General features: G+C 39.6%; 1 protein-coding gene across 1 annotated transcript in view; it reads right to left on the reverse strand.

The window, feature by feature from the left end:
* Positions 1 to 1,337: 1,337 nt before the first annotated feature.
* The window catches only part of LOC119538676 (IQCJ-SCHIP1 readthrough transcript protein), an 802,368-nt gene continuing 776,956 nt past the window's right edge, over positions 1,338 to 26,749 (reverse strand). Inside the window, 5 exon segments of the mRNA XM_037841819.1 lie at positions 1,338 to 1,971; positions 5,712 to 5,805; positions 8,247 to 8,370; positions 9,281 to 9,478; positions 10,448 to 10,565. Coding sequence (XP_037697747.1) covers positions 1,920 to 1,971; positions 5,712 to 5,805; positions 8,247 to 8,370; positions 9,281 to 9,478; positions 10,448 to 10,565 — 586 coding nt within the window. The 3' untranslated portion in view covers positions 1,338 to 1,919.

Below are 26,749 nucleotides of genomic sequence, written 5' to 3' on the forward strand. Positions count from 1 at the left end.
TAATAGAAATGTAATATATATATATATATATATATATATATATATATATATATATATATATATATATAAATTACTAAAAAAGATGATTTAAAAAAGCTAAAAGGGAACAAAGGAAAGAAAATGATTTTCAACCCTGGCTGCACATTGGAATCACCTTGGGACCACTTAAAAATCCCAATGCCCAGGCCACACTTCAGACGAATTAAATCAGTGTCTCTGAGGGTGGCACCCAGGCATCAGTGATTTTTAAAGTTCCCAGGGTGATTCCAACGTGCAGCTAAAGATGAGAACCACTGGCTTAAGAACCAAAATTCTTACCCAGCTGAAGTGACAACAGCTCAGCAACTGCACCTGGATTCCCAGGGCTGGGGTCCACCCAGGAGATCACCGAAAGCTGGTGAGGTGCTTGGGGCCCAGTTTGACCTTTGGGCAGAGGACTTTTGGTCCCAGCCTTTAGCTCAGCAGTGAGTATCCTGTCCTGCTCAAGAGTTAACTTCACCGAAACCAAATATATCTATGGGCTGCTGCTTTTTTTCTATTCAAAATAAAAACAACTTGATGGGGCCCTTAAAAAGGATTAGTGTTAAAATTCGTGATTACCTGCTTTGCTAAATAGGAGAGTGTCAATGAAAACTGGCAACTCTTTTAATCACTTAGAGGACCTTTCTGGGTATTTTTTGAGTAAGGAAAATGGAGACTGTTTAGTAAACTTCAGATTACATCATGGATCTTATAGTGAAACCAGGTGGTATGTGGGTGTTTCTGGAATATTGCATTGCTCATCTCTGCTTTAGTTTGTGGTTCTTTAATCCCTGCATGGACATTAGCTAATTAAATCTATTTTCTGATATTGTCTACTTATTAGGGAACAGCCTGTAATCTACTTTAGGCTTGACATTTCCTTCATGAAGACCAACAGAAGCTGTTAAAATTTTAAAATGGCAACAACCGGTGATGGAGAAAGAGTAAACATGTGCATCATTTGTTCTTGTGGTGAATTCAGCAAAAGGAATTCTGATGCAGTAACAGGCTCTAACAAGACCAGCAGCTATTACATAGTAAACAGCTAAAATTCAGGGTTGATCATTTTAAGCAACAACAGAGGTGCTAAGATTGGTGTTTCTGATTTTCAGCCTAGTTTGGATCCAGCACATCACTCCCTGCCCCACTCAGAATCTTTCTGGTAATTTGCTGCATTGCTTGTCCTCTGGAACACTATGTGTTTTCACTGATAAAAGCTTCCTGGTGGGGAATTTCGTTGTAGAAGAGTGAAGAGGAAGGAAATATAGTTAGTTCAGGAACACAGGGCTTGCTAGTGAGCAAAAAGACATATCATATGAAACAAATTTTTGATTTTTATTTTACATATTTATACATAAAACTTTCAAGGAACCCTCTGAATCCACCAGAATGTTAATAGCACATCTAAAAATGAACTTCAGGTAGTCAACATTCACAAAATGTTGAAAACTGATTAAAATATACATATTACAGAGAGCTACAACTTCACTACGAGGCAGGCATGTATTTTTGACTTGTATAGCACCGTCATTTACAGTTCTTCTTTAAAACTACAGTGAAGAATGAAAGCAGTCAATGGTAAAATACTGCTCCAACCTAAAATTTCTAAACAAATAAAAATAAAGTTAAAACTACCCTCTTTGATTAACCATGATTTGTGATGGTGTAAGTACTGTACATTTTTTATAACAATATTTTATTAAAATGCCTGATATTTAGTGGCACAAGTAAAAAATTAAAATAAATTAAGAAGCAAAGGCCAATCACTGGACATTAAGCTTCGGACATTATCAATGACTAACACTGATGTTTGTTTCTCTGCCACCTTTAGAACAGCATTTTTACAAGCACAGAAGCAAAATTAACTCTAGCTTGTCCTCTGGTTGGATGGCTTCTTTTCACTTTGAGGGCATTTTCTCTGCCATGTGCTTCTGCTGACTTTCAGCGTGTCTGTAAAATTAAAAATACAATTATTTAGTGCTAAGAAGAAAAGCAAGATCCAAATTGCCTTCTAATCAACAGCTAGGACATCCTCCAAACTGAGGCTCTGAGTCACTCATAATGAAATACATGAGAATCAAGCAACAGTAGTTTACTCAAATTGATTTGACCTCTTTGATTATTATATTCTATGTATGATTCCTTTTGCATTTTTGCACTTGAGAAGAAAAATGCTACGTTTCAAAACGAAAAGAAAATTATTCCAGGTAAGTTCCTGGAATAATTTATTCAACAAGTATTTAATAAGTGCCTTCTGGGTACCAGGCATGGCTCCTGTTGCTGGGGATTTTGTCTTGAATAAGGCAAGGAGGTTCTTGTTCTTGTGAACCATGGTTCCAATGGGGAGAGCCAAGAGGTGAACAAATAGAAAGCAAGAAATGGCAGATAGAAAATATGTGTTGAGCAAAAAGTCTAAACAAGGTACTGTGACAGTTACCAAGTGACTATCTAAACACACACACACAAATCTTAGTATTAATTAAGGCTCCTGATATGAGCCTGGGGTCAATAATCTAATTTCACTCTTACAAAAGCTAATGTCTTCCTGGAAAATGGTAGGCCTTTGTGGGTGTAAAGATTTTCCATGCTTGCATAAGTTTTGTGTTTTTTTCCTAAATGAATCTCTAGGGCATGATCACGGCAGTGGGGGTAGGGGTTGGCAGGGGGTGGACCTGGGGGAATGTGTCTTCTTATTCACGCACGCTCCATTACGACCCGTGAGCCAAAGCCAGGCCAGCCTGGCAACTGATGGTGGGGATGGAGGTGCAGGAATGACCAACTGTTTACGTCAGTTGAACGGGCATCGATTAAAAGTTTTCCTAGAGAGTGGCGGGATCTGAAGGCTGCAGAAGACAATGGTAGTGAAGAATAATTTTAAGAAGTGATAAATTCGGTAAGAGAAAAACATCTAAGGGGATGTTTCCCAGCTGTAATCGAAGGTTTGGGGACAGTTTCGGTGTGTTGCCTAGACTTGGGTTTTAGGCAGAATATTTCACATCTATAGTAGAGGGAAGACAAACCACAAACACTTTCAGAAATAGGGAAGTGACCAAGGCTTCCTTGCCACACTTAGCGGCTCACAAACAAATGGTGATATTCATTTAACAGCAAAGGAACTCAGGAAAAAGATATCATTGGCCCCCTCCATTCCTTAAAAAAAAGAAAGAAAGAAATTATTCCCTTTAGTAGGTCTTTTTTATGTGTACAAAAGATCCTTGATTATTTTCATAGAGTGGCTCATGCACCTCACTTAAACAAATTCAGCTCAAGAAATATTCTGATGCCTCGTGAGCTAAGATTCCACTGTAGGTAATTAGATCACACAGGTCTGACAGCAGTTTGGTAATGATCTGTTTATATGTATGCAGGTATGTGTGTGTGTGTGCGCAAATATAGCCAGGGGTTTGCTGAGGGAGAAGGAAAGAAAGGTGGACAGAAAACAACTTCAGAAATATTCAAAGCTGGGTGTTATTTTGAGGCAAGCATACAAAGGTGAATTTCAATAAAATTTTAAACAGAGAAGGGAGAAGTTTTCAGTCCACAGAAGGAAAAGGTTCTCATCAACTATTTATATGGGAGTCCTTATTAGGGCTTGTTTCCATTCATGCTCTGTAAGGGCTCTTTTCTTTCAACATTCATTATTGAGGACCTATTGCGTGCCCGACAGGCCCTCTGCTAGGCTAAGGGGACACAGTAATGAATGAAATGGTATCGGCTCTACTTTCAGAAAGTTTACCATCAGGCTGGGAGATAGCAGACAATACAACACAGCATGATTAGACTCCTCCACGAGGGAGGGGATGTTGCAAGGAACACAGAGAAGAGGGACCTAACCAACTTGGGGGGTCGGGGAGGGCGTCTTCAAATAGATGTCATCCAATTTAAACATTCCCAATATTGGCTGTACATTAGAATTATCTGTGAGGCTTTTAAAAATCTTGATACCCAGGCCACTTCACAGGATAATTAAACCAGACTCTCGGGGTGGGAACCAGGCACCAGTACTTTACAAAGCTTCTGTGTGCAGCCACAGTTGAGGCCCACTGATCTGAACTGACACCTGGGAACGTGGAATTTTGACAGGTAAAAGGAATACATGAATAAAATTTCCTAGCAACCTCAAGTGCCACACTCTCAGGCTTCTGGGATCTGGATGCAGGACTCAGGGAACACTACTTTTAGGGATGTTTATGTATCTCCAGCCCAGTCCACCCCCCCTCCCACCCACTATCAGCAAAGGTATCTTTCTACAGCCAGGAATGGATGTAGAGGCTTCTCAATGCCAGATGGAAGGCCGTGCAGGGATATTCCTGCCTACTGTAGGATTCCTCCAATTTAAGGGGTTACTCTATCACTTTTAAAAATTAGTGACTCTTCTTCTTCTAACCCCATGTCTGCCCGGTTTCCCATGACCTCACTATCTGAAAGGTATAAATAATTTCACTGCAAACATAAGTAATTGCTTGCCACTTTGAGAGAAGGGGAAGAGCCTCCCTTTGTCCTTTTTGGAATGAGAAATCCCAGTGTTGCTTTGAGGGGCAGAGAAAAATCACCATTGATTTTTCATAATCTGAAAACCTGTATGCAAATTTCCTAGACTAACAAAAAGGGATCTATGGTTGTTGATGCAGTACTTGAATACATCTGTAGGTGGCAATAATATTATTTGAGTGCTACTGTTACATTTCAGATGCAGGCAAATATGCTAAGAGGGTAGGAGAAAGCCTATATATTTTTTCTGTTAGGGACAAAGCAGTAGAATATTTAAAGCACACACACACACACACACACACACACACAAAACATTGTTGTCCATGGATTAAAAAAAAAAAAAAAAGAAGCCTAAACATAGTTTTATTTTGTTTTGAAGCTTCTCTGGGATGGTTGTAGATCAGTGGTTAATTTCTTATGTTACTATGACAAACAGTGCTCTTCCTTTTTTTGGGAAGCTGTCTACTCTCTGAATTTTCTGGGATTAATAGCAATTGTTAACTCCCGGTTTAAAGACTTTATATGGACTATCTCAGACTACCTCAGAAAAGTTGTCTTAATAAATAAGAAAACATAGGGATGTTTAAAATACTTCATGCACTTTTAGGTATTAGTGTGATAGCAGAAGGGCCTAAGAAATGCAAGATCTTGACCTAGCTTCCTTATCCCCTAAGGAGGGGTGCATTCTCTACCTCTTTACAGAGAGGTGGTTGAAGCCAAGCCCAGCTAGAAACTCAAGTCCTGGAGTTTCCAAGTGACGAGAACAATCTGGCGACAGGAGTGCTGCTGAAAGATGCCAGTGTTGGTGCCTTCTGGAATGGGGTAGGTGATCGGGAGTCAGGTCACCACATGGCTGCCCATGTGCTGGGAACATGCCAGCGTGAAATGCCTTAGGGCCAACTGCCTGGGACAGTGCGTGAGGATAAAGTCCTCTCAGGCCAGAACTGCTGACCTGGTTCAGACGGGGGTGAGAAGAGGCGAGGCACTGTCAGTCTATCAGAGGGCAGGATGGTTGTTAAAGGGGTAATGCATTTTGTAAGATGGAGTTGTGGTCACTTTGCCTCCATTTTAAACAGCTGAGACAAGAAGAGATTAGATGAATTACTCATGGAAGTAAGTGCTTGCTCTTGCCCTAATTCTCAAACTTCAGACCATCCTGGGCTCGGCTTCTCCTTTGGAAAGGGCGAAGCGGCACTGACCTGGTCAAGTCTTCAATGTCCACCAGCATAGCGTCCTGCTCTGTGTGCAGTTCATCTCGGATGAGAAGCAGCTGGACCAACTCTTCATTCAAGCCTGGGACAAAGAAAAGAGTATTTTAGAACAGATAAAACTGCATCCAAGTCAGACTGTGTAACTACTTATGGAACCATTTTACATGTGTTTGAAATACATAAATATATACAACCAGCTAAACATAAGAGGACAGTTATTTTTGTTAAAATTTAGGCTTCTTATATTAGCATCTCATAAGCCTGAGAGAAGTCACTGGTTTAAGACATATGGCTAGTTGGCATAACTATAAAGGCACTGGAAGAAAAGGAGTCAAGTCAGAAGCATTTCCAGTTACAGTCACGTTAAAGTGGGACTAGGAGAATAGCTGGTTAGAAAAAGCTAGATTTTGTTTTGAGGAAATGTGAATCCAAAAGTCTGGAGCATATTAAGTTTTCCATCCTTCATCTTCAGGATGCTCCTGTCACAGTGAAAGCTGGACGGGCCCTGCTGTGCCTACATCAGATGCCCAGCTGGAGAGGAAGGCTCAGCTGGGGTCCACGGGCTTCACACAGCCCTAGGGAAGGAGGCCAATCTCCATGCAGGTTATTCTAGGGAAAAGGATTATCTCAAGATACAGTCTTGTGGATAAATCAGACACGTAAGATGTGAAGAAGTAACCCTTGAAATCTCTGGATAACCAGTTGCCAAGGAAGATTTTCATTAGGACTTACACCTGGAACAAAATACATGCGTAAGGAAACATTTCTGATCCTCATGAAATGAGTACACTGGGTTAATTTGGCTCCTATCCTTGAAAAAAATATGAATAAGCAAAAGGCTCTCTTGCTTTTTTTTCTCAGAGGAGCTAAGGATTCCAGCTGCTGGGTCTGGACACATGGGGTAATGCACTCATCTAAAGTGTTCTGTGCAGGGAAACAAAAGAAAGGAAGAGGGTATTCAGATAGGTCCCCCTTGGAAATGCTTTTAGAGAGCATACCTTCACTTAATGCATTTATCTGTCTTTAGTCATGACAAGTTCCCAATTTTAAAAAAGGGAGAAAAAAAGCAGACAGAGAGGTCTAAAATTTTATCTATTCATGAAAAGGACTAGATGGCAATTTTATGAAAAAGTCTAACGAAGATATTTCAGGGGTAATAAGAAAGTCTTTTAAATTCATGAAAGAATAACAATCCTAGTAACTTATTCTCAACAAAAATTAAAATGTACTTGCAGAATTTGTTTTAAAATTCTATGAATTGATGGTTTTATAATTAAACTGTTAAATTCTCCTGATTTTAAAACAATACTGAATGTATTAACTTGGCACTGGTTATGTCCAATTCTAGTTTCTTTCCAGTGTGCTCCTGAGGTAGCTTTTTTTATTAGCACCCAGCAGAGGGCCTGCATATGAGAAACTTCAGTGCACAGGAATATTTTTCCCATTTGAAGTTTTTAACTCTTATTACAGAATTTTTCAAATGGATACAAAAGCTGAGAGAATAGTTTGATGAATCCTCATGAATCCAACCTGCTTCAACAATTATCAACTCACAGCCAAGTTTGATTCATCCATCTCCCCTTCTCCTATTGGATCGTTCTAAAGCAAATTCTGGACATCATACTATTTCATCTATAAATGTTTCAATATACACCTGAAAACAACAGGCGCTCTTTAATTTAAATTCACATAACCACCTAACATGATCACACCTAAGGTAAATAAGTAAATCTTTAATAAAACTTCCAGTGTGCAAATTTTCTTGATTGGCTCATAAATTTGTTTTGCTTTTTCAATTGGTTTTCAAATGCATTCAGTTGGTATGTTTCTTAGGTTGCTCTTAATCTACAAGTCCACAGGATTTTATAGAATCATAGATTCTAGAGGTTGGAGGGGTCATGAATTTGTCTGGCCTAACCACTGCCTAAGTGAGAATGTTCTCTTTCATCAGACCAAGCAATATTCCGTTCTCTGCATGATCAATAATCTCAAAGGAGCACTGCTTACCACCCTTTCTGGACCTTCCTTATTCAGGGGAAAAAGGTTTATATTTTGTCATCCTGTAATTTTCACATATTGGTCACATATACTTCCACCACCTGGAGACCCACAAAATACATGGAATTTGATTTGATGATACCCAAAACAAATTTATATACAAGTGAAGTTGAAATTTATATACAAGTATAATTGTAAAATAAATTACTTGTAAACACTGATTTTTATTCTAGTGACTGATGTTGAAAGCCAAATACATGCCAGGCACTGTGCTAGCTGCTGGGGATTGAAGATGAATAAAAAGGACCTGTAACTTCTACGAACCTTGAAAAATTCTTAAAGCTTCTGAGCATTTTATAGTAAAAAAAGAAAAAAGAAAAGAGCCTAGTGATTCTCATCCTTTTCTAGTGAACATACAGGAAGCACCCAAAGAAATGTCGTAGAAAGGAAGTGAATCAAGCAAGTAGTATTACCACATTATATTTTATATTTAATATCCCATTTTTGAGTCCATCTTATACTTACTTTCTATCTGGGAATGGAGATCATTGACTATCACTTGTAGCTGCCCAATAGTCATGTCTCTCAAGTCAGTGGGTTTTAAACTTCTTTTCATCAGGCATTCGCTTATATGAGGCATGTGTGGCAGCTAAAAATACAAAGAGGAAAAAATGGAGATGTGAAACAGAGTAGCAGGTATTCTGAAAAGAAGACACTGTTTTCTCTTAAGGGACCCACTCCCTCATTCACTCACTTCAATCCATGTTCTGTGATTATAAGATTCCTCAGTCTGTCACTTTCCCAATACAGGAGCCTCCATACACGACAAACTACACTACCTAAAATGCCTTGTCAGATGCTTTCTTGAAACAGGCTGTGACAACTGTGAGTAAATTATTAAAGCCACAAATGAATTACCAGGAGGTTGAGTAATATCAATGACGTGGATGAAATTAGTAATGTCAGTTACTCTTTATTAATTTATACCATGCTACAAGCACTGTACCGTGCTTTATATGTCTTACCTACTTGATCAAATCCTCAGGATCATGCTCTGAAACAGGCAGTATTATTATTCCCATTTCATAGATGAGAAAACTGAGACTTAAGTAACTAGCCCAGTGCCCCACAGCAAACCCATAGCAGAGCTAGACTTAAACTCCTGAGTGCAGGGCTCTTAATCATTATGCTATATTGCCTTGTGGACAGTTGGGAACGAGACCTATAGCAATAGTGAGTTTGTTACAATCAATGGGATCTTAAACTGAGATTGCTTTTAAAGGAATTTAAATATTTCAATGACAGCTGAATATTGCCCCTAAGAAACAGAGTAGATCTGAATCAAAAGCAGAGTTTACTTTGTAAAATGTTGTTTATGTATCTTTCAGTGATATGCCAGGAAAGAAAAAGAAACAAACTTAATTATTTCTCAATGACAGTACTTTTTAAAAAACTGCCTTGGAGAAACCAAGTTTGCATCACTCTGGGAAAGGACTGGGGTGGCGTCAATCATTTGCAGCCACCAAACACTCGGTTGCTTTTCAGCCTCTGCTGCTTACAAGATCAGCGACTGGAGACTTTTTCCTGTTCTGTTTTTCCACTTCTACTTGCATTTTGGCCATTGGTTTGGCCATGGCAAGGGCCATTTTGGCTTCGGCTTGCAATTTCTTTTGCCTTGTGAGGAAGTCCATGTCGTCCAGGGACTCGGATTCCTCTTCAGTAGTGTCTCTATCGGAATAGGAGGAACTCTGCTTACTCTGTGAAGGGAAAGAGAGCAGCCCTCAGCTTTCCATGCCAGTGAACACCCATCTGCAGGCGGGCTACACTGCGTTGAGGAGCCCTCGCCCAGAGTGCCTGAACGCTCCCTCCATTAACTCGACTCGCTGCTTGACTTGAGCTCTACGAATCTCAAGTAACATAATAAAAAAGATATTTTACTTCTTCAGTGTCAATAATGGACTCTCATTTTAGCATACCTAGAAAGAGCCATATAATTAACAGCAGGGAAAAAGGTATTGGTAACACACTTGAGACACATCTTTGATGCTTGGTCTCGAAATTTTTCTGAAGTGACCAGACACAACAAAATACTTAACCCCGAGCGATGGCAGTGTGTTGCACTGCAGAGTAGATAGGATTTCAAGCGTCCAGTGAAGTCCTGCTGTTGTACTACACACCCGATGACTAGCATGGTTTCCTGTTTGCTAGTCTTTGGTAAGAAAGGCAAGAGATAAACTTCACAGAGAGGAAACAATCCTGGCAAAAAGCACCAGTGATTATTTACCCAACTTTTGTAAGCTGTACCAAAGGAATGACTAAGGAGAGCTTTACAAACAAAATCCCATGCTGTGGTCTCTGAGTGACAGCTCTGTGCCAGCTTCCTTCCTCCCTGTTCTCCCTGCCTTTTTAACCATGTCCCACTGCTAGTCTGTTCTTATTTCTAAGCCCAATGGGAGAGGGAATGATATTTAGCATATTTTCCCTATGCAATTTTTTTAGGCTATATCTGATTTATCTTATGATTTAATGTGAAAGCAGTCACTGACTTTAACAAAGCTTTTGTATCCTTGTATCCCACATCTGATCTCTTCTATCATTGTCAAATGTAAGAAGCATGCAATTTCTTTTTCCAATCTCTGCAATGTTTGTTCCTGACTAAGAACAGAGAAGCTAAAAGACTAGGGAAGCATCATGCGGAGCTTCATTTGGGAGCTTGTTAGACTCACCATGGGAGACAAGGGAGTGTCCAAGCTTGTTTCCGTCTTGCTGTCATCGGCATCGCTGTCCTTGTCACTGCCACTGTCGTTGACAAAGCATATCTGCAGGTTCATCCCACTCTGCAGTCTGGGCAGAAACAAACAAGACACTCATTCTACTTAGCTATTTGTTACTTGGCTGTGAGATATAGAACTGTCCGATTTCACTCACAAAAAGTAGTTCCATGTTCTTGAAGTGGAGAAGTGAATGACCAATATTATTCCCAACTTGTAACTGATAACTTTTATTAGAGGATCTCCTAATAGCCTATTAGAATTTTTCCAGATCAGTTTCATGTTAAGTGAAAAATAATTTAAGGCCATATATTTTAGCATCCAGCACAAACACATAGTTGGCACACAAGAGCCAGCACGTCAGGGCCACAGCCTGAAGAAAGATTTCTCATTTCCCCAACTAAAAAGAAGAGGGTCATTTGAAGGAAACCTTTATTTAGGGCATTTGCCAAAAGCCAACAGGGGCAGCTCATTTATGTCAGTATGAAAGAAAAACACCATAGGTTCATTTCCAGACAAACTTAAGGAAACCCGAAATCCAGTCAGAATGGCACAATCTTATAACACAGCACAATTCTTCAGACCTCCTTGTGCACACAGAGCCTCAGGGACAGAGAACCCTTGGGAGTTCATTACATCTGCAGTGGATCCCGAACCTCCAGGAGTGATGATGCTGGAAATGGACCCACAGAGAGTAGCTCAGCTGTGGATCCACAACATGTTCAGCCAGTATGCAGATCTGACTCTTTGTCCAAACCTTTTTTTGAAGCCAAACACATTTCAATGCTGTTTGGTGAGTTTTTAAAGAGGTGATTTTCTTAGTAGTATCCCTAGTAGCCCCGGTCTCTGTGTAAACAAGCTCAGAGAAAGAAGAGGCAAAAGGAGGCTCCTTAGCAATAAGAGATCTTAAGGAGGCTTATCTAAGCTAGGTCTGGGGCAGACGATACAGAATTTGCTCCGCCTTATTACTGCCATGCAGAGGAATGCAGAGAGCAACTTGGTTGATATCTGACATCTGTATTTGATTTCTTTTGTTCCAGTGGGTAGGCATGCTTTGTAGAAATTCCTCAAATGGCTCATTTAAAGCGGCTTCTTTTGATTGAAAACAATGCAGAAACCAGGAAAGAAAACCTGAATTAACACAGGCATCAGAATTGTTAGGGTATGCGCTGCCACCTATTGTTAAATTCTATAATTTCTGAAAGCTTCAGCCTATTTCTCCCATGAGGAAATACAGCCTGTCCGTAGCATGTGGTGATCTATTCCCTCCCTCTCAAAGTGCAGGCAAGGAGAGCCAGGCTTGGGGGGAGAGGGAAGTAGGCAACAGGTTCCGCTGTGATGCTTGGACCTAGGTTCCGAATCCTCACTTCATTCTACAAGGCACATTACTATGCACCTCTGTTTCCTCATCTGCAAAATGGGGCAAATAATGCCCCACTCAGTGTTTTGTAGGAAGGATTAAAAGAGTGAACTCAGGGGTTGGCACAGGGCACATGCTCTATTAATGCTGATTATCCTTCTTTCTCTAGTTACTGAAAGTAAAGTCAAAGGAGCATGGAATTTTAGGGCTGATGTGACTTCGTAAAGGGGCCTTCAAAGTCACTTACTCTGCTACCTCTCACCTAGTCACCGCAATTCCTATGGCACACAGCTAGTGCTCTGACAGAGTGTACTCGAACTGTCTATGTTAGACAGCTTGTCCTTCTATGTGCAGGAATGTGCCTTTTAACTTTCTTCTACTGGCTCCCTCCATCTCCCCATCCCCGAAGAAATCTACTATGTTCAGGTTACCCTTTGATTCCATATAAATGAAGTTTTAAGATTTTAATATCTGTAGTTGGTTTTAAGAAACATCATCCCATTTATAAGAACAAAACTCAAGATTTACAGATTGAAGATGGTGGGAAAGAAAACTGAAAATTGGAAACAGATGCCTTTTAAAGGCTAACCGAATTCAAATCCAGGATTTTCTAGGTATTGAATAGATAGTCTTGAAAAGAAGTGTCTGGCCACTGGATACACAGAGTATAAAAATATAAAACAATCCACAATACAATTACAAAGTAAGGTTAAAAGACATCCAAAGATATATATTTTCACTCTGAAGCAAAGTCTGAACATAAATTCAGTTGTTCTGCCCCCAAGCTGACCTTTCTGTGAAGGATGGACTCAACCCTGATTCAGCCATTGCATACAGGGTTTCTAACTGAGGAGAAGCACAGAGGAAAAAAGGGAAGGATTTAGCAATTGGGGTGAAAGGAAAAAATGCCTTAGGTGGAAATTCAGAAAATTGCCTTAGTACCACATTATTACTATGGGAAACTGGACAGAGCTTCTTACAGGGCGAAACTTATAACTCCTTGTAGCAGTAACACCAAGAACGTTACTCTAAGGAAAAGGAAATTATATGACAAAGCAGCTAATGGTTCAGAGGGGATTTTAGTAAAGACATCTTAAAATGGGCTCAGGTTTCAAGAAGGATTTGTTTGCCTTTAGCCTTTAAGCGGGTTTAAAGATGTAGACAGCTTTGGCTGGAACTTCAACCAGCTCCCAAGCAGCTGCCTGACGGTGGGGTGAGTGGAGCCTGGTACTGCTGAAAGCCCCGGTGTCAAGGAACAGATAACCCCTGTCCCGGGAACTGGATGGACGGCCGTTCTTGAGGTTCACCCTGAAAACTGGCATTCCCAGGCAGTGTCTCCCTCACCCTGCAGTGCATCTGGCCTCACTTATAACCAGGCTTCATGGTCTTGTGAAATCCAGGCTGCTGGGGGGTCCAATTTGCCAGGATCTTTCAAGCACAGTCTATCCTCATCTCGTTAATTAGAGATATAATTTCAAGGTATCCAATTCAAGGCAACTTGATGTTTGAGGGGGCATTTAGCAGAGCACAGCGTGCAAAAGGCTGCTTGGAGACCGCCTTGCCTGACGATTTTATTTCTCAAAGGTCTGTTTCCTGCTTATCCCAGAAATCTCTTCTCCCTTATGCACCATGCAGCAACTAAAAACAACACCGCTGCCCCGAGATACTAACAGGGAGCACCAAGGGTCTGGAAAGACGGCGTTCTTGATGGAAGACGCCCAGGAAACATGAAGAGACAAAGCCTATGTGTGTCTCAGTGTGAGCAGAAGTGGCTTTCTGTGTGACAGAGCCTGCCGGCCGGGAGTGGGAGCGCATATGATAGAGAGGCTGTTGAGAAGCCATGGCTGTCTGGCCTTTACAATGAGGAAAGCTGTTCCTTAGAAAACACTTGTGCTGACTTCCAAGGATATTATTAAAATATGTATGGAATTAAGAGGATGGCAGGGATGAAAACTTCTTAATACTAAGAGAATATCTCAAAAAACCAGCCAAGGGGAAATATGATTTGGTATGAAGATTTTTTTTTTTCCCCCAAATACAGGGACAAGACCAGTTTATTTCCTGGGAGAAACAAAGCTGTGGTCCTAAAGGTTGGTGGTGACTGCAGTGGGGCAGCAGCCACTGTTCATCTGGCATTTGGCCTTGGCCTTGGGTTGTGTGACAGGGACTGAGCTGGTCTGAGACCAGCTCTGGACCCCAGAAGTGTTCTCAGCATTCTCATTTTAAAAATGGGCATTTCTCAGCACCAGCCTAGACCACCAGCTTCTAAGTCCAAATGTGTAAGATTCTTTGGTTTTTATCCTTCCTGCCATCGCCCAACAACCCCCTTAGTTCACTTCATTTGAACAGTTGCATTGAATTTTAGTTTAAAAATATGTTCACTTCAGTGTGATTGTGAAAACCCTGTGGATTGCACTCCCTTTATCCAGTGCATGGATGGAGGAGTAGAAAAATGGGGACAAAAACTAAATGAAAAGTAGGGTGGAGGGGTGATTTGGGTGTTCTTTTTTAATTTTAATTTATTATTCTGATTCTGATTCTTTCTGGTGTAAGGAAAATGTTCAAAAATAGATTGGGGTGATGATGAATGCACAACTATAAGATGGTACTGTGAACAGTTGATTGTACACCATGGATGATTGTATGGTATGTGAATATATCTCAATAAAACTGAATTTAAAAAATATATATTTATGCTATAAAAAAAAATACGTTCACTTGCATTCTCTCTTTGAGCTGCATGACTACCTGTGGGGGCAGGTGATATTCCTTTCAGATCACAGGCAAGATAACTGCTATTCAGAGAAGTCAAACGACCTTCTCCAGTTCTGTGACAGACATCATACAAATGGCCCCAATTCTTCCCCTCCCACTGTCACGGTGACTTTGCAGCAACTCCCATCAAGAGGCGGAGCCCATTTCCAGACCCCTGCACCGGCCGTGCGACTTGTCATGTCCCACAGAATTCAGAGGAAGTGATGGCGTTCCGCTTCCGAGCCTCGGCCTCACAAGGCCTCCTGCACTTCCCTGCTCTGCAAACTCCGCTGCTGTCCTAAGAAATGGCCCAGGCTAGCCCACTGGAGGATGGGTGACACAAGCACAGAGCTCACTCGGCAGTTGTTCCATTGAAGCCGCAGACACGTAAGAAGGCCTGGCCCTGAGCTGCAAAGCCACCTCGCCAAGCTGTAGCTGACCACACGCACGAGAACACCCACCTGGGTGGCAGAACCATCCAGCCACCTACCGGCTCCTAAGCAGAAAGAAACGTTCATCGTCACATGTCCCTGCTGGGGGTCGTTTTTATCATTCTTTGTCATTGTGGCAACTGACACAAGGTCACAAAACAAACAACCACAGGCTGGACTTCTGATTTTGAATCCAGTGCCTTTCCCACACTCCACTGACATATTACCTTCTGTGTGTGGCAATCTAATTTTCTTTTTTTAATTTTAAATTCAGTTTTATTGAGATATATTCACATACCATACAGTCATCCATGGTGTACAATCAACTGCTCACAGTACCATCATATAGTTGTGCATTCATCACCCCAATCTATTTTTTGAACATTTTCCTTATACCAGAAAGAACAAAAATAAACATAAAAAATAAAAGTAAAAAGCAACACCCAAATCATCCCCCCCCACCCTATTTTTCATTTAGATTTTGTTCCCATTTTTCTACTCATCCATCCATACACTGGATAAAGGGAGTGCAATCCACAGGGTTTTCACAATCACACTGTCACCCCTTGTAATCTACATTGTTATACAATTGTCTTCAAGAGTCAAGGCTACTGGATTGCAGTTTGATAGTTTCAGGTATTTACTTCTAGCTATGGAATCTAATTTTAAAGGGCATATGTATACACCCTGTAGTTGTTTATAATTTCAAGGCGATTGTATGGTTTTCCTTAGGAAATAGCACGAGGGAACTTCCCATATGCCTATGGATTTTAAACATGCATTGTTCATTATCTGTCTGCAAAGAACGTGTATGGAGAGCCAAGGGCTCTGCAGTGCCAATTGTTACTCAATATCCCCGACTAGTTTGTGGCAGGGCTGTTAAAATATATTTCTATTTATTTTAATGGTTCTTTAATGCATTATTCAAAGGCTATATCCATAATGAATAATCACCCACATTTTTTTTTTTTTACCATATCTTTTTCTGTTTCATGAGAATTTCAAAGAGGATGGGGCATAAAATATGAATTGTAACTACCCAAGGGTAGCTGTAACACATTTCATTCTTCTGAGAATTTGTCACTGGGAAAGAATGTGGGAACACAATTGAGCTTTTGGTTAAGCTTTAGATGTACCATATGTGTGATAATGTCTCTCTCTCTATAGAATGTATTGAGGTAGGTTAAAATGAAAACTGCTGCTGCTTTTTGATAAATTGTAAACTCCTTTCTAAAGGCTCCCCTAAATCCTTCCCCCACTTCTTTTCTTTTCCCTACTATTTCATATTGACATTTATCATGCATTACAGAAAATCCTTATAACTACTAAAAACAAAAGAAGGAAAAGCAAAGTTTCTGCTTCCCAGTATTTGTTATTGTGAAAATACAATGCTATATCTTACTTTCTCTTAGTGGGCTTGTGGTGACTTGCTCATGCCAAGGGGTATGTAAGGGGACAATAATTCATTTTACTCTTTTTAAAAGACCGGTATTTATATAACAGCTGCTAATATTGCTGGTCCAATACATGTCATCACACTACAAATCATTTATAACTATATAAGGGAAAGAGAGAAAAAGGATATTTAACTGTCTGTCACCCCTTTTGGAGATGGGAAAAGAGGATTACAGTCAAGTCCTAAATTATAAACTGGGTGGACTGGAACCACAGGCATGTTTTATTTGATTTGGACCATTTTTAAAAGCCTAGAATTGCAAACATTAAAAACAAGGAAATTCACCTAAAAATGTTGAAAGTTATCTTTTATTCTTTTCTTTTCTTTAAAATTAGACTATTAGGCAATATCAACTCTGCAAACCACATGGCACCAATAGGACAGAACTAAATAGCTGCTATCCCCTTTGGCCAGGGCATACACTTTCTAGTTTGCCACAGTCCCCACTACTATCTATCATTTTAATCTGGGCTACTTCACCCATTTCTGTTGATTACCTGCTGGCCCCTGAAGGCATTTTATAATTCATTATCCCTATATTAAGTGGATACACAATTAGTAGTTGAACCAGGAATAGACACCAGGTCTTTGAACAGGTACCTAGTTCTTGGATTAAATCACAATGTACAAACAGAAGTGTGGAGTATAGAAGATAGGAAGGGAACTAAAAAAAAAAAACCCAAAAAATGAAAAAAACAAAACAAAAACAACAACAAAAGAAACGACTTAGTGTACACTCCCAATCTTATACATGAGAAAACAAACACTTTTCCTAATTGAACATTAGTGAAGTAAGCTGCTAACCAAGAAGAGTGAATGAGCAGGGAATAGCAGAAGAAAGAAGATGAATTGGTGCTGGCAAGTGGGGTGGTGGTGATAAATGCAAGAGAGAGATGGGAAAGCCCACACTCTAGCAGTTATGTGCCCAGAGAACTTAAAGGCAGTTTCAAACTATTCGCCAGAGAGAAGACTGGGGGACACCATGTCTCTTTGTCTTTTCCTGACCCCACATCTTACAGGGCTCAGACACTGGGCTCCTTCTTCAGCAGAAGCTGAGAAGGCAGCGTCCAAGGATGAATGGCCCTTTCTGGGTTTTCTTCTCTCCCACTCTGCATGTGTCCTCTTTTTCTATTATGTTTTCTAAGGTAGTTCTGGACCCTTCCATCTGTACATGTTCACATGATGGGTGGTGGGCACCCAATGCCATGTGGCCACAGCATCTTCACACTGCTTAAGAAATTAATAGAAAAGGGCAACTGGCACTTACTAGCTTTTCTTCGGTGAAGCCTCAGCCCCCATATCCCAACCCGATTCTCTAGAGAGCAATAAATACTTGCATTCTTCAGGCAACTGTTGGTTCTAATTTCACATTGATGTCCATTTCCTTCACTAATGACCACTTACATGTAATTAAATTTGGAATTATAGGATCTTAATGTTGGGAAAATGCATTTTCACCAAAAATATTCCCTAGCATAAATTGAAGACCAGAATGAGGCCTCTTCTGCTGAGGATAAAACAAGCACCTCTCCCAGAGGGCAAATGTGGCTGTTAATTCTTGGTTTCAATCTACTTTCATCTTAATTTAAGGCCAAATGATTTCCAAGTGAGGTACATTCTGAAATAGCAAGAATTACTTGCCATTTTTGAGTATCTACTAAGTGTCTATGTACTTTACATATATTACCTCTAATCCTCCTCTAATCCATACATATATTACAGAAAGCAGGTATTCTCATTTTACAGATGAGAAAACTAATGCTTAGAGAGGTTAAAATGCACAAAGTTATTAAGCTGGTATATTACCCTGAGAGAGTATGCTTTGAGAGGAGAGAGCACTTTAAGAAGGATGGAAAAAATTCACAAACAGAAGGAAAAAAGAGAAGAAAGATGAAAAAAGGAAAACAAAACAAAAACTGGAAAGAACTCTGTCTCAAGATAGGAGATCGATTAAGTATATTATGGGGTGAAATATGTGATGGATGATTATGGAGCTAGTAAAATTCATGATAAAAGAACAGTTACGGGCAAATGTTCCTAACACATTCTGTTAAGTGGAGGGAAAAAAAGGCTATAAAACAGTAGGCTTAGTATTATTCCAATTTTGTAAACAAAAATGTGTGGCAATATATGCATGGAAAAAATGGCAGAAAATATACCTAAATATTTTTTGGTGAAAGACACTTTGCCTCTGAGTTGCCATGTGTGGGCATTTAGCAGGAATTTAAAAAGGAAAAGAAGAGGGAATGGGAGAGTCGATGATTAGCTTTTGCGTGTTGCAGAAAAGGTGAGGAGGATGGAGTGTTTGACAGCTGGAAGAGGATGGCTGGGTGTCTGACTCACTGCCTATGGGGGAGGATGACTCACTTCTGAGTCAGGCTGGGCTCTTGCTTTTGGCAGGGAGGTGTGGGTGGTGGGAGAGCCTCCTGGGGGGCAGCAAGAAACATACTTTTGTTGTAAGTGAAAAAAAGTGGAGGGACAGCTTGATTCAACTGTTGGCATTGCCCCTCACCCCTGACATACCATTCACCTCCCTGGATCTGGAGTAAATTATAGACTCTAAAGTAACTGGTATAAATTTAACTGTTCGTGGTTTTAGAGCCAGCTTGCCTTTTTATGCTGCCCGGCCCAGAGAGAGTTTGAACTTGATCTGCTCACCTGCTGATGATTTCCAGCTGTGGAAGCAATGCAGGTTAGGGAAGGCATGCTCATTCCCTTTTCTGATAATACTCATGCAGCTGGGTTAAAAATAAAAAAACAAAAAAATGAAAAAACCAGCAGCAGAGGGTCAGTGCCTGCATATGTTTTTGCAGGGATTAGCTGAAAATCTTAATCGCAAATTCTTTCACTCTTTTGAACACGAATCACTGCTTTCACCACTTTCATGTTCATGTTTAAAAACATCTGGGGGCTGTCATTTAGGCCTGGTTTCAAAAACATTCTGTTGCATGATTTAATTTACGACCATTTGAATCTACGCAGTCACTAAAAAGACAGAGGTAGTTACAGAATTGCACTGATGCTATAAAGTGTGACCATCTTTAAAATCAGGATGTGTCTTACAATTGTTATCCCCTATGCAGCTGGCAGCATGAGTGGACCATTGTATGGTAGGGTAACGCATGGTCTATCAGCCGACAAACCACCTAAGGACCATTTGAGGTGGGCTCTGGTTGTCATCAGTTAACGCCTTCTGAGAAGGTCAACAAGCTCCACCATCCACACTTGCAGAATGTGGGACAGTGGCTTAGAAGGTGACGCACAGCAGTCTCCTGGTGGCACCTAAGGTAATACTGTGGGGAAAAAGCCAAGACACTGACAGCTCCGAGGGAAAGTGGTTCAGCTGGATTCTGAACATGAACAAGTTTTACGGCTACCTTAACCAACGTCTTTAACTTTTCCTTCTTGTATGCACAGAGGAGACATGATAAAAGTCTATGTCCTCAATGTTGGAAGTTAAGCAGTTATCTTAGGTTAGTTGTCTTTTTCCTACCCCCTTGTTATGGTCTCTTTGAAATGTTCTTTTATTGTATGTTTGTTTTCTTTTTAACTTTTTTTTTCATACAGTTGATTTAAAAAAGAAGGGAAAGTTAAAAAAAAAAAAAAAAAGAAAAACAAGGAAAAAAAAAAAAAGATGTAGTGCCCCCTTGAGGAGCCTGTGGAGAATGCAGGGGTATTCGCCTACCCCACCTCCATGGTTGCTAACATGACCACAGACATAGGGAACTGGTGGTTTGATGGGTTGAGCCCTCTACCATAAGTTTTACCCTTGGGAAGATGGTTGCTGCAAAGGAGAGGCTAGGCCTCCCTATATTTGTGCCTAAGAGTCTCCTCCTGAATGCCTCTTTGTTGCTCAGTGTGGCCCTCTCTCTCTGGCTAAGCCAACTTGAAAGGTGAAATCACTGCCCTCCCCCCTACGTGGGATCAGACACCCAGGGGAGTGAATCTCCCTGGCAACGTGGAATATGACTCCCGGGGAGGAATGTAGACCCGGCATCGTGGGACGGAGAACATCTTGACCAAAAGGGGGATGTGAAAGGAAATGAAATAAGCTTCCGTGGCAGAGAGATTCCTAAACGAGCCGAGAGATCACTCTGGTGGGCATTCTTACGCACACTTTAGACAACCCTTTTTAGGTTCTAAAGAATTGGGGTAGCTGGTGGTGGATACCTGAAACTATCAAACTACAACCCAGAACCCATGAATCTCGAAGACAGTTGTATAAAAATGTAGCTTATGAGGGGTGACAATGGGATTGGGAAAGCCATAAGGACCAAACTCCACTTTGTCTAGTTTATGGATGGATGTGTAGAAAAGTAGGGGAAGGAAACAAACAGACAAAGGTACCCAGTGTTCTTTTTTACTTCAATTGCTCTTTTTCACTCTAATTATTATTCTTGTTATTTTTGTGTGTGTGCTAATGAAGGTGTCAGGGATTGATTTAGGTGATGAATGTACAACTATGTAATGGTACTGTAAATAATCGAAAGTACAATTTGTTTTGTATGACTGCGTGGTATGTGAATATATCTCAATAAAATGATGATAAAAAAAAAAAAGTCTATGTCCTCAAATAAAAGGACTCTTTCAATAACTAAAATAAAAATTCTAAGTGATAAGGTAGCAGTGTGTCACTGTTTAATTGTCAACGATTTTCTTTTTTTAGTTGTCCATAAATAGTTTGTCTTACAATCACAGGGGTCTAAGAGTCCTAATGTAAAAGAGTAAAATAAAAATAATAGCAAACATTAACACAGCACTGACTCTGGTCCAGGTAACCTCCTGAGTGCTTACCTGTTATCCTACAGTAACCCTAAGAAGTAGGCACAATCAAGACCCCCCGTTTTACAGACGAAGAAACTGAGCCTAAAGCCGAACAGTGAGTAAGTGGCAGACTCAAGGTTCAAACCCAGACCCTCTTGCTCCCAAGACCCTGCTCCTTACCACCACACCAGGCTGCCTTCCTACAGAACCATTAGGAAAGAGCTCTGGAATGTGCTGCTAGGTGAAAAAGCACAGTCATGAACAAAGTACGTGGATACACCATTTCTGGGTGGTCTGTGGAACAACAAATAAAAACCGGGGAACAGTGATTCTCTCTGGTGAAAGGAACTTAGAGACTGGAAGACTGGGGCCCTGGTCTATGAAGGAGATGTACCTTTAATGGCATTCTCAATTATATTGCTTGAGTTAAAAAAAAAAAAAAAAACATGTATAAACATTCTATTAAAAAAAAACTGCTTTAAAAATATGGCCATTTGACTCTTTTTCCCCTTCATACTCTGTTGTAAATTGCAATATAAGGGTTCCTCTTCTCATCAGAAATATGTTCCATGGGTTTTTAATGCATGGGATAATCTGAATGAGAACAATTCTGGGGACATAGAAAAATTTCCAAACAAACTGAAAATGTGTGTTAAACCTCCAGATGACACAACTCACTTGTAGCAGGCAAGGGTGTTTTCTAGCAGCAGCAAATGCTTTTGTGCATCCTTAAAGGAGCCAGTCTTCCTTTGAGCTGTGTGTCCAGACACATGTGTGTGAACACTGTCCAAGGGGATTGAAAATTGCAGTAATAAAGTCATGATAACTTGTCAAAAATGATGCATCAATGAAAAAGAATTCCTTGAAGCTCTTTTAATTAAACATTCAGCTGTCCACCAGAGCCATTTTTAAATATAAAATGCAGCCCTGTGGCCTTTTTCTCCCTGCATCCCATCCTTTTGCAACAGCCCAGGCAATTGAATTCTCATTGGTGACAAAAAAAAAAAAATTCATAAGACAGGGTACAGCTGGTTATGCCTCTAGCAAGATGTCAAATTCCGCTTGCACAAAATTAATTGCCCCTAATTAAAATGGGGTCATTGGCATTATTGTAAAGCGAAGATATTTATTAGATAAAGAAAATTTCACAAATATCAAGTTGCTTTTCTTTTAGGTTTGTGAAAGAGAAGAATTGCTTACATAATTAAATTTGTTTTGCCATTTTAATCCTATTACTCCTCAAAAGATCCACTTCAAATCTTGCCTTACTTTTGAAATTGTGTAATATTTTAGAACACTAGAAATAATGTGTGGGGAAGGGCATAAAAAAAAGATTGTTTCTCTGTAGATTGGGCGACTTTTCAAACAGCATCATAAAAGTATTCATAAGCTACCATTTGCAATGAAATGTACCTTTAAACTGCTTATACACAGGGATTTTTAAAGCAAATTATCAATACACAGGTATAAGATTAATAGGAAGTTGAAAAAGATATGTTGCATGCTATGAATAGGTTGCTACAAGCAAATGCCTATAATTTCACGAAACAGGCCACAGAGAGGGAATTTCATTGCATTGAAAGAAGGTGATCTCTTTCCTTATCCATGTTAGACAGATGTGCCCACTCTGCTTACTTCTTCCAGGAAATAATGCAAAAATTATTACAGTTAAGAGACAAGAGGATGATTCAATTTCTGGGCAAAATGACATCGGTTTGACCTGTGATTTCATGGCAGATTATATTACAGACTCTTATCTCCTCATATGCAAAGCTGCTGTGAATCCTGTTTCTTAAAACTCTCTAGATTCAGTGTTATCTGTCCAGTTGGTACAGGACCCTGGGCTACAGTGCCCCCCTCCCCAGCTCAAATACAAAAGGAGGTGATAGATACCCATTATTATCTCGTCTCAGCTGTTCACCAATGAACCTCTAAGGACCAGAAAGAAATGAGTTAGGATTTGGGGATGCTGGAATGGTGGAGATTAGTAAACTATTTCATTATTCAAAGCAGCTTCTCAAAAGTTCTCTGGGAATGTCTGTTTTTCATAATATTCACAGTGTTTGGAGAGAAGGGTATAGCCTATTCTAGGTTATAGCATCCCATTGCGTATTTTATGAAAAAGACTATTAGATTGTACTTATATATATATGTAAGCAAATAAAATCTATCTTGGGATAAGATAAGAAGTGAGGTGAGAATCAGATTTATTTTGCTGTTACTCTGAGAAAAGGAGAATGGAGAAGGCAGGGAAAGTTTTCTCCACAATGTCCGATCAAGTTGCTATAAATGAAAGACTTCCTAGATTTCTATTACTATTTGCCACTCGGCCTTGTGTTCCCAGGGTAGCCAAGCCAGTTTTCATTCCTTTAAAAATACTAAGCTATAATAGACTCAGAATCTGAAATATAGTGCTGATTTAAAATTAATTTGGTAATGAAAAAAAATGACAAGAAAGTATTATATTAATAATAAAAGAAAGGGATTATTTATTTTTTCAAGAACATGACTAAACCTAATATTTCTTAGAAACTTTATTTCAGGAATAGATAATTCATTTTTATCATTTCCTTTTAAGCTTTTAAAAACTTTTTGCTGAAACATTTTAAAATAGAAAAAAAATGACCACACAGTCTCAGTCTGAAAAAGCTGATTATGTCTGGGATTAACAAGTTTTGGAGAAAAAAAAATTATAATTCCTAAATTTGCCACATTGTCAGTTTAAGTGAAATTTAATTGAGTTATGAAGTAATATCAAATATTCTTTTGCTGCAGAAGTAGGCAAGAAATGTCTTTATGGGATTATTGTAAGCCTAGCTTACATTTAACATCTTGCTCCTCTTTTAAAAAGTGCTTTAGGAGATAGCACCATTTTAGAAAATACAGTGGGGCTGAAACCCAACATTCAACCGAGAAGGACTTATAATTAAACACCAGTCTCTCCAGACCCTCACGCTACTTCATTATTTCTCACATAATGCATATGAATTTAATTTTTACATGTAAATGCACATCTTTTTAAAAATATGAACAGAGCTCCATTATCCTGCCAAAGACCCCACTCAACTGTGTAGGCCCTATCTTAAAAGTAAGCTCAGCATTTCAGAATCCATTACTTGGCTAATTTTAAATTCTCAGGCTCATTTAAAATTAAGTACTGGGCTCTTCAGAGAAACAAGTTCATATAAGATATACCTGTTTTTTTAAAAAAAATTCATATAAACCTTAATGTTTATTTAACCAACTCAACACATGTACAATTTGGAGTTGTTCATGTATGGGTAACTTCAAAATTCTAACATCCCTCAAGTACTACTGTAAGTAAGGGATAAATTACTTCATCTCAGAGAAGAATTCCAGGGATTGCAATACATTAGAAAAAACTATTCTAATAGGGATAGGGAATATGGGTTTCTCCTACATTATTACTGATGGGGGGGGTTGAAAAGTCATTCTTTGCAGTCTATTTCTTAGAAATATTTAGTGTCATTATTAACCATAATCCTAAGGGGGATCCAAAAAGTCATCATGATCTTACAGTGGGTGATCTCATTCCAGAATGGGGAGATAAAAACATCTGAAAGAACAGGATATAAATAATCTTCCTTATGGTGACTCAACAAGTGTAGCTTGTCGTGAGCTACTGTGAAATACATGTGTTTGGATATTTGTGTTTCCAAAGGGGGTAGATGACACAGTGACTTGTAAATTTTGATCTGCCAGAGTTCAGGTGGGTTTCAGAGTCTTGCAGGGGAGGGAGGGTGAGAGGCACCAGAGGGGGAGAGGGGTGGGAGAGGCGCTGAAGGGAAGGAATGGAGGAGACACATTCCAGGCAGAGATCTCCTGAACCAGAGGAGGACTGCTCTGTCTGTTTTACGTATAGGGTTTCTGCAACAGGATTTTACTTAAGAAAATAATTCAGTCATTAAAAATATTGAAAACTTTGTGTGACTTCTAGCCAAACATGGTATACTGAACACATGTATCTATCTACTCTCTCTTATAAAGTCCTACTAAAATAAGATTAAAGGAAGAAGGATGATATAAACCTACTTGAACAAAGAAAATGGAAAAGTAAACAACAGCACACAAGGGAGTTTGGCAAAATTTTGGAAGACTGATTGCAGGTGGATGAGAGGTATTCGGCTCAGCTATGTCAATTTGCTAGATGCCTGCAGGGGTGGGTGCTGGAGGAAGCATATATATTTGCTCTGCAAAATCCTGAAAATGCTCAGGTACCTCTGAAGGCAAAGGAGAGTATTCAGTCAAAGAAAGACTGCTTGAACATCTGAAAGGACCATTTATACCCTTTATTCCCCTTGCCCAGCCACGGCCTGGCAGAATTAGAAGTTTACCATCTTGAGAGGTTGAGTCAGAGAAGCATTGGACCCAGGCACATTCAGATACAGCTGAGATGGTAATGAGGTGCCATACTGAAAGCAAGGGGATTAAATGAAATTCTACATGCTGAGCCTTCTGCCCGTCCCCTGCTGGAGTCTTAAAACACTGAAAACCAGGCATAAAACCCTCAGGATGAAGTTGGACAGTCCCTCCCTAGGGCAACTCATACCCCAAGAGAAAAGACATTTTAGGTATTTTTACTGGGTACATCCCAATTAAATAGTTGGGTCTTTATGTGACCATTGAAGTTCACCATTCACTCATCTGGTGAAATAGTACTAAGCACTATTTTAGGCGATTAGTGAACAAAATAGACAATGGCTTACTCTCTTGGAGCTTACATTTTAGTACCAGAAAAAGAAAAAAAAAATGTAATTTAATGTCTGGTAGTGCTAAGGGCAACAAAGGAAAATAAAGGAGGATAAGAGGAGAGAAAGTGATGGGTTTGTAGGTTTTTACTTTTAATAGGGTGGTCAGGGAAGGTCCCTCTGAGGAGATGATATATATCAACAAGCCCCAACCACCCAGAGTTTACAAAGAGCTTTTAGTGCCTTATACTTAATTATTAATGGACAGATATAAAAACAAACAAAAAATAAACTAAGAAAATATCTCCAACAATGTAGGTATCAGAAGAAAACATTTAAAACAACTTAATTAAACTTAATATCCTCAGTGAAATGAGAAATTATCATGCCAAAAATTTTGAGAAACAAAATGGACAAATTCCTGGAAAAATACAACTCATCAGAACTGACTCAAGAAGAAATAAAGAGTTTGAACAATCATATAATCATTAAAGAAATGGTTGTAGTAGGTAAAGAAAAAACATAAAATAAACACCAGGCCCAGATGGTTTTACAGGTGAGTTCTACCAAACTTTCCAGAAACAAATCATTCCAGGATTATACAAACTTTTCTTAGACAATACAAAAGAGGGAATACTGCCTAAGTATGAAGACAGCATAACAATGCTATTAAAACCAAACAAAGTACCTTGAGAAAGGAAAACAACAGACCCATTTCATTCCATGAATATAGTTGTAACATCCCAAACAAAATGTTATATCAAATCATGGTGTCTGAAAAGT

Source organism: Choloepus didactylus, chromosome 1, assembly GCF_015220235.1.
Source record: "Choloepus didactylus isolate mChoDid1 chromosome 1, mChoDid1.pri, whole genome shotgun sequence".
NCBI lineage: Eukaryota > Metazoa > Chordata > Mammalia > Pilosa > Megalonychidae > Choloepus > Choloepus didactylus.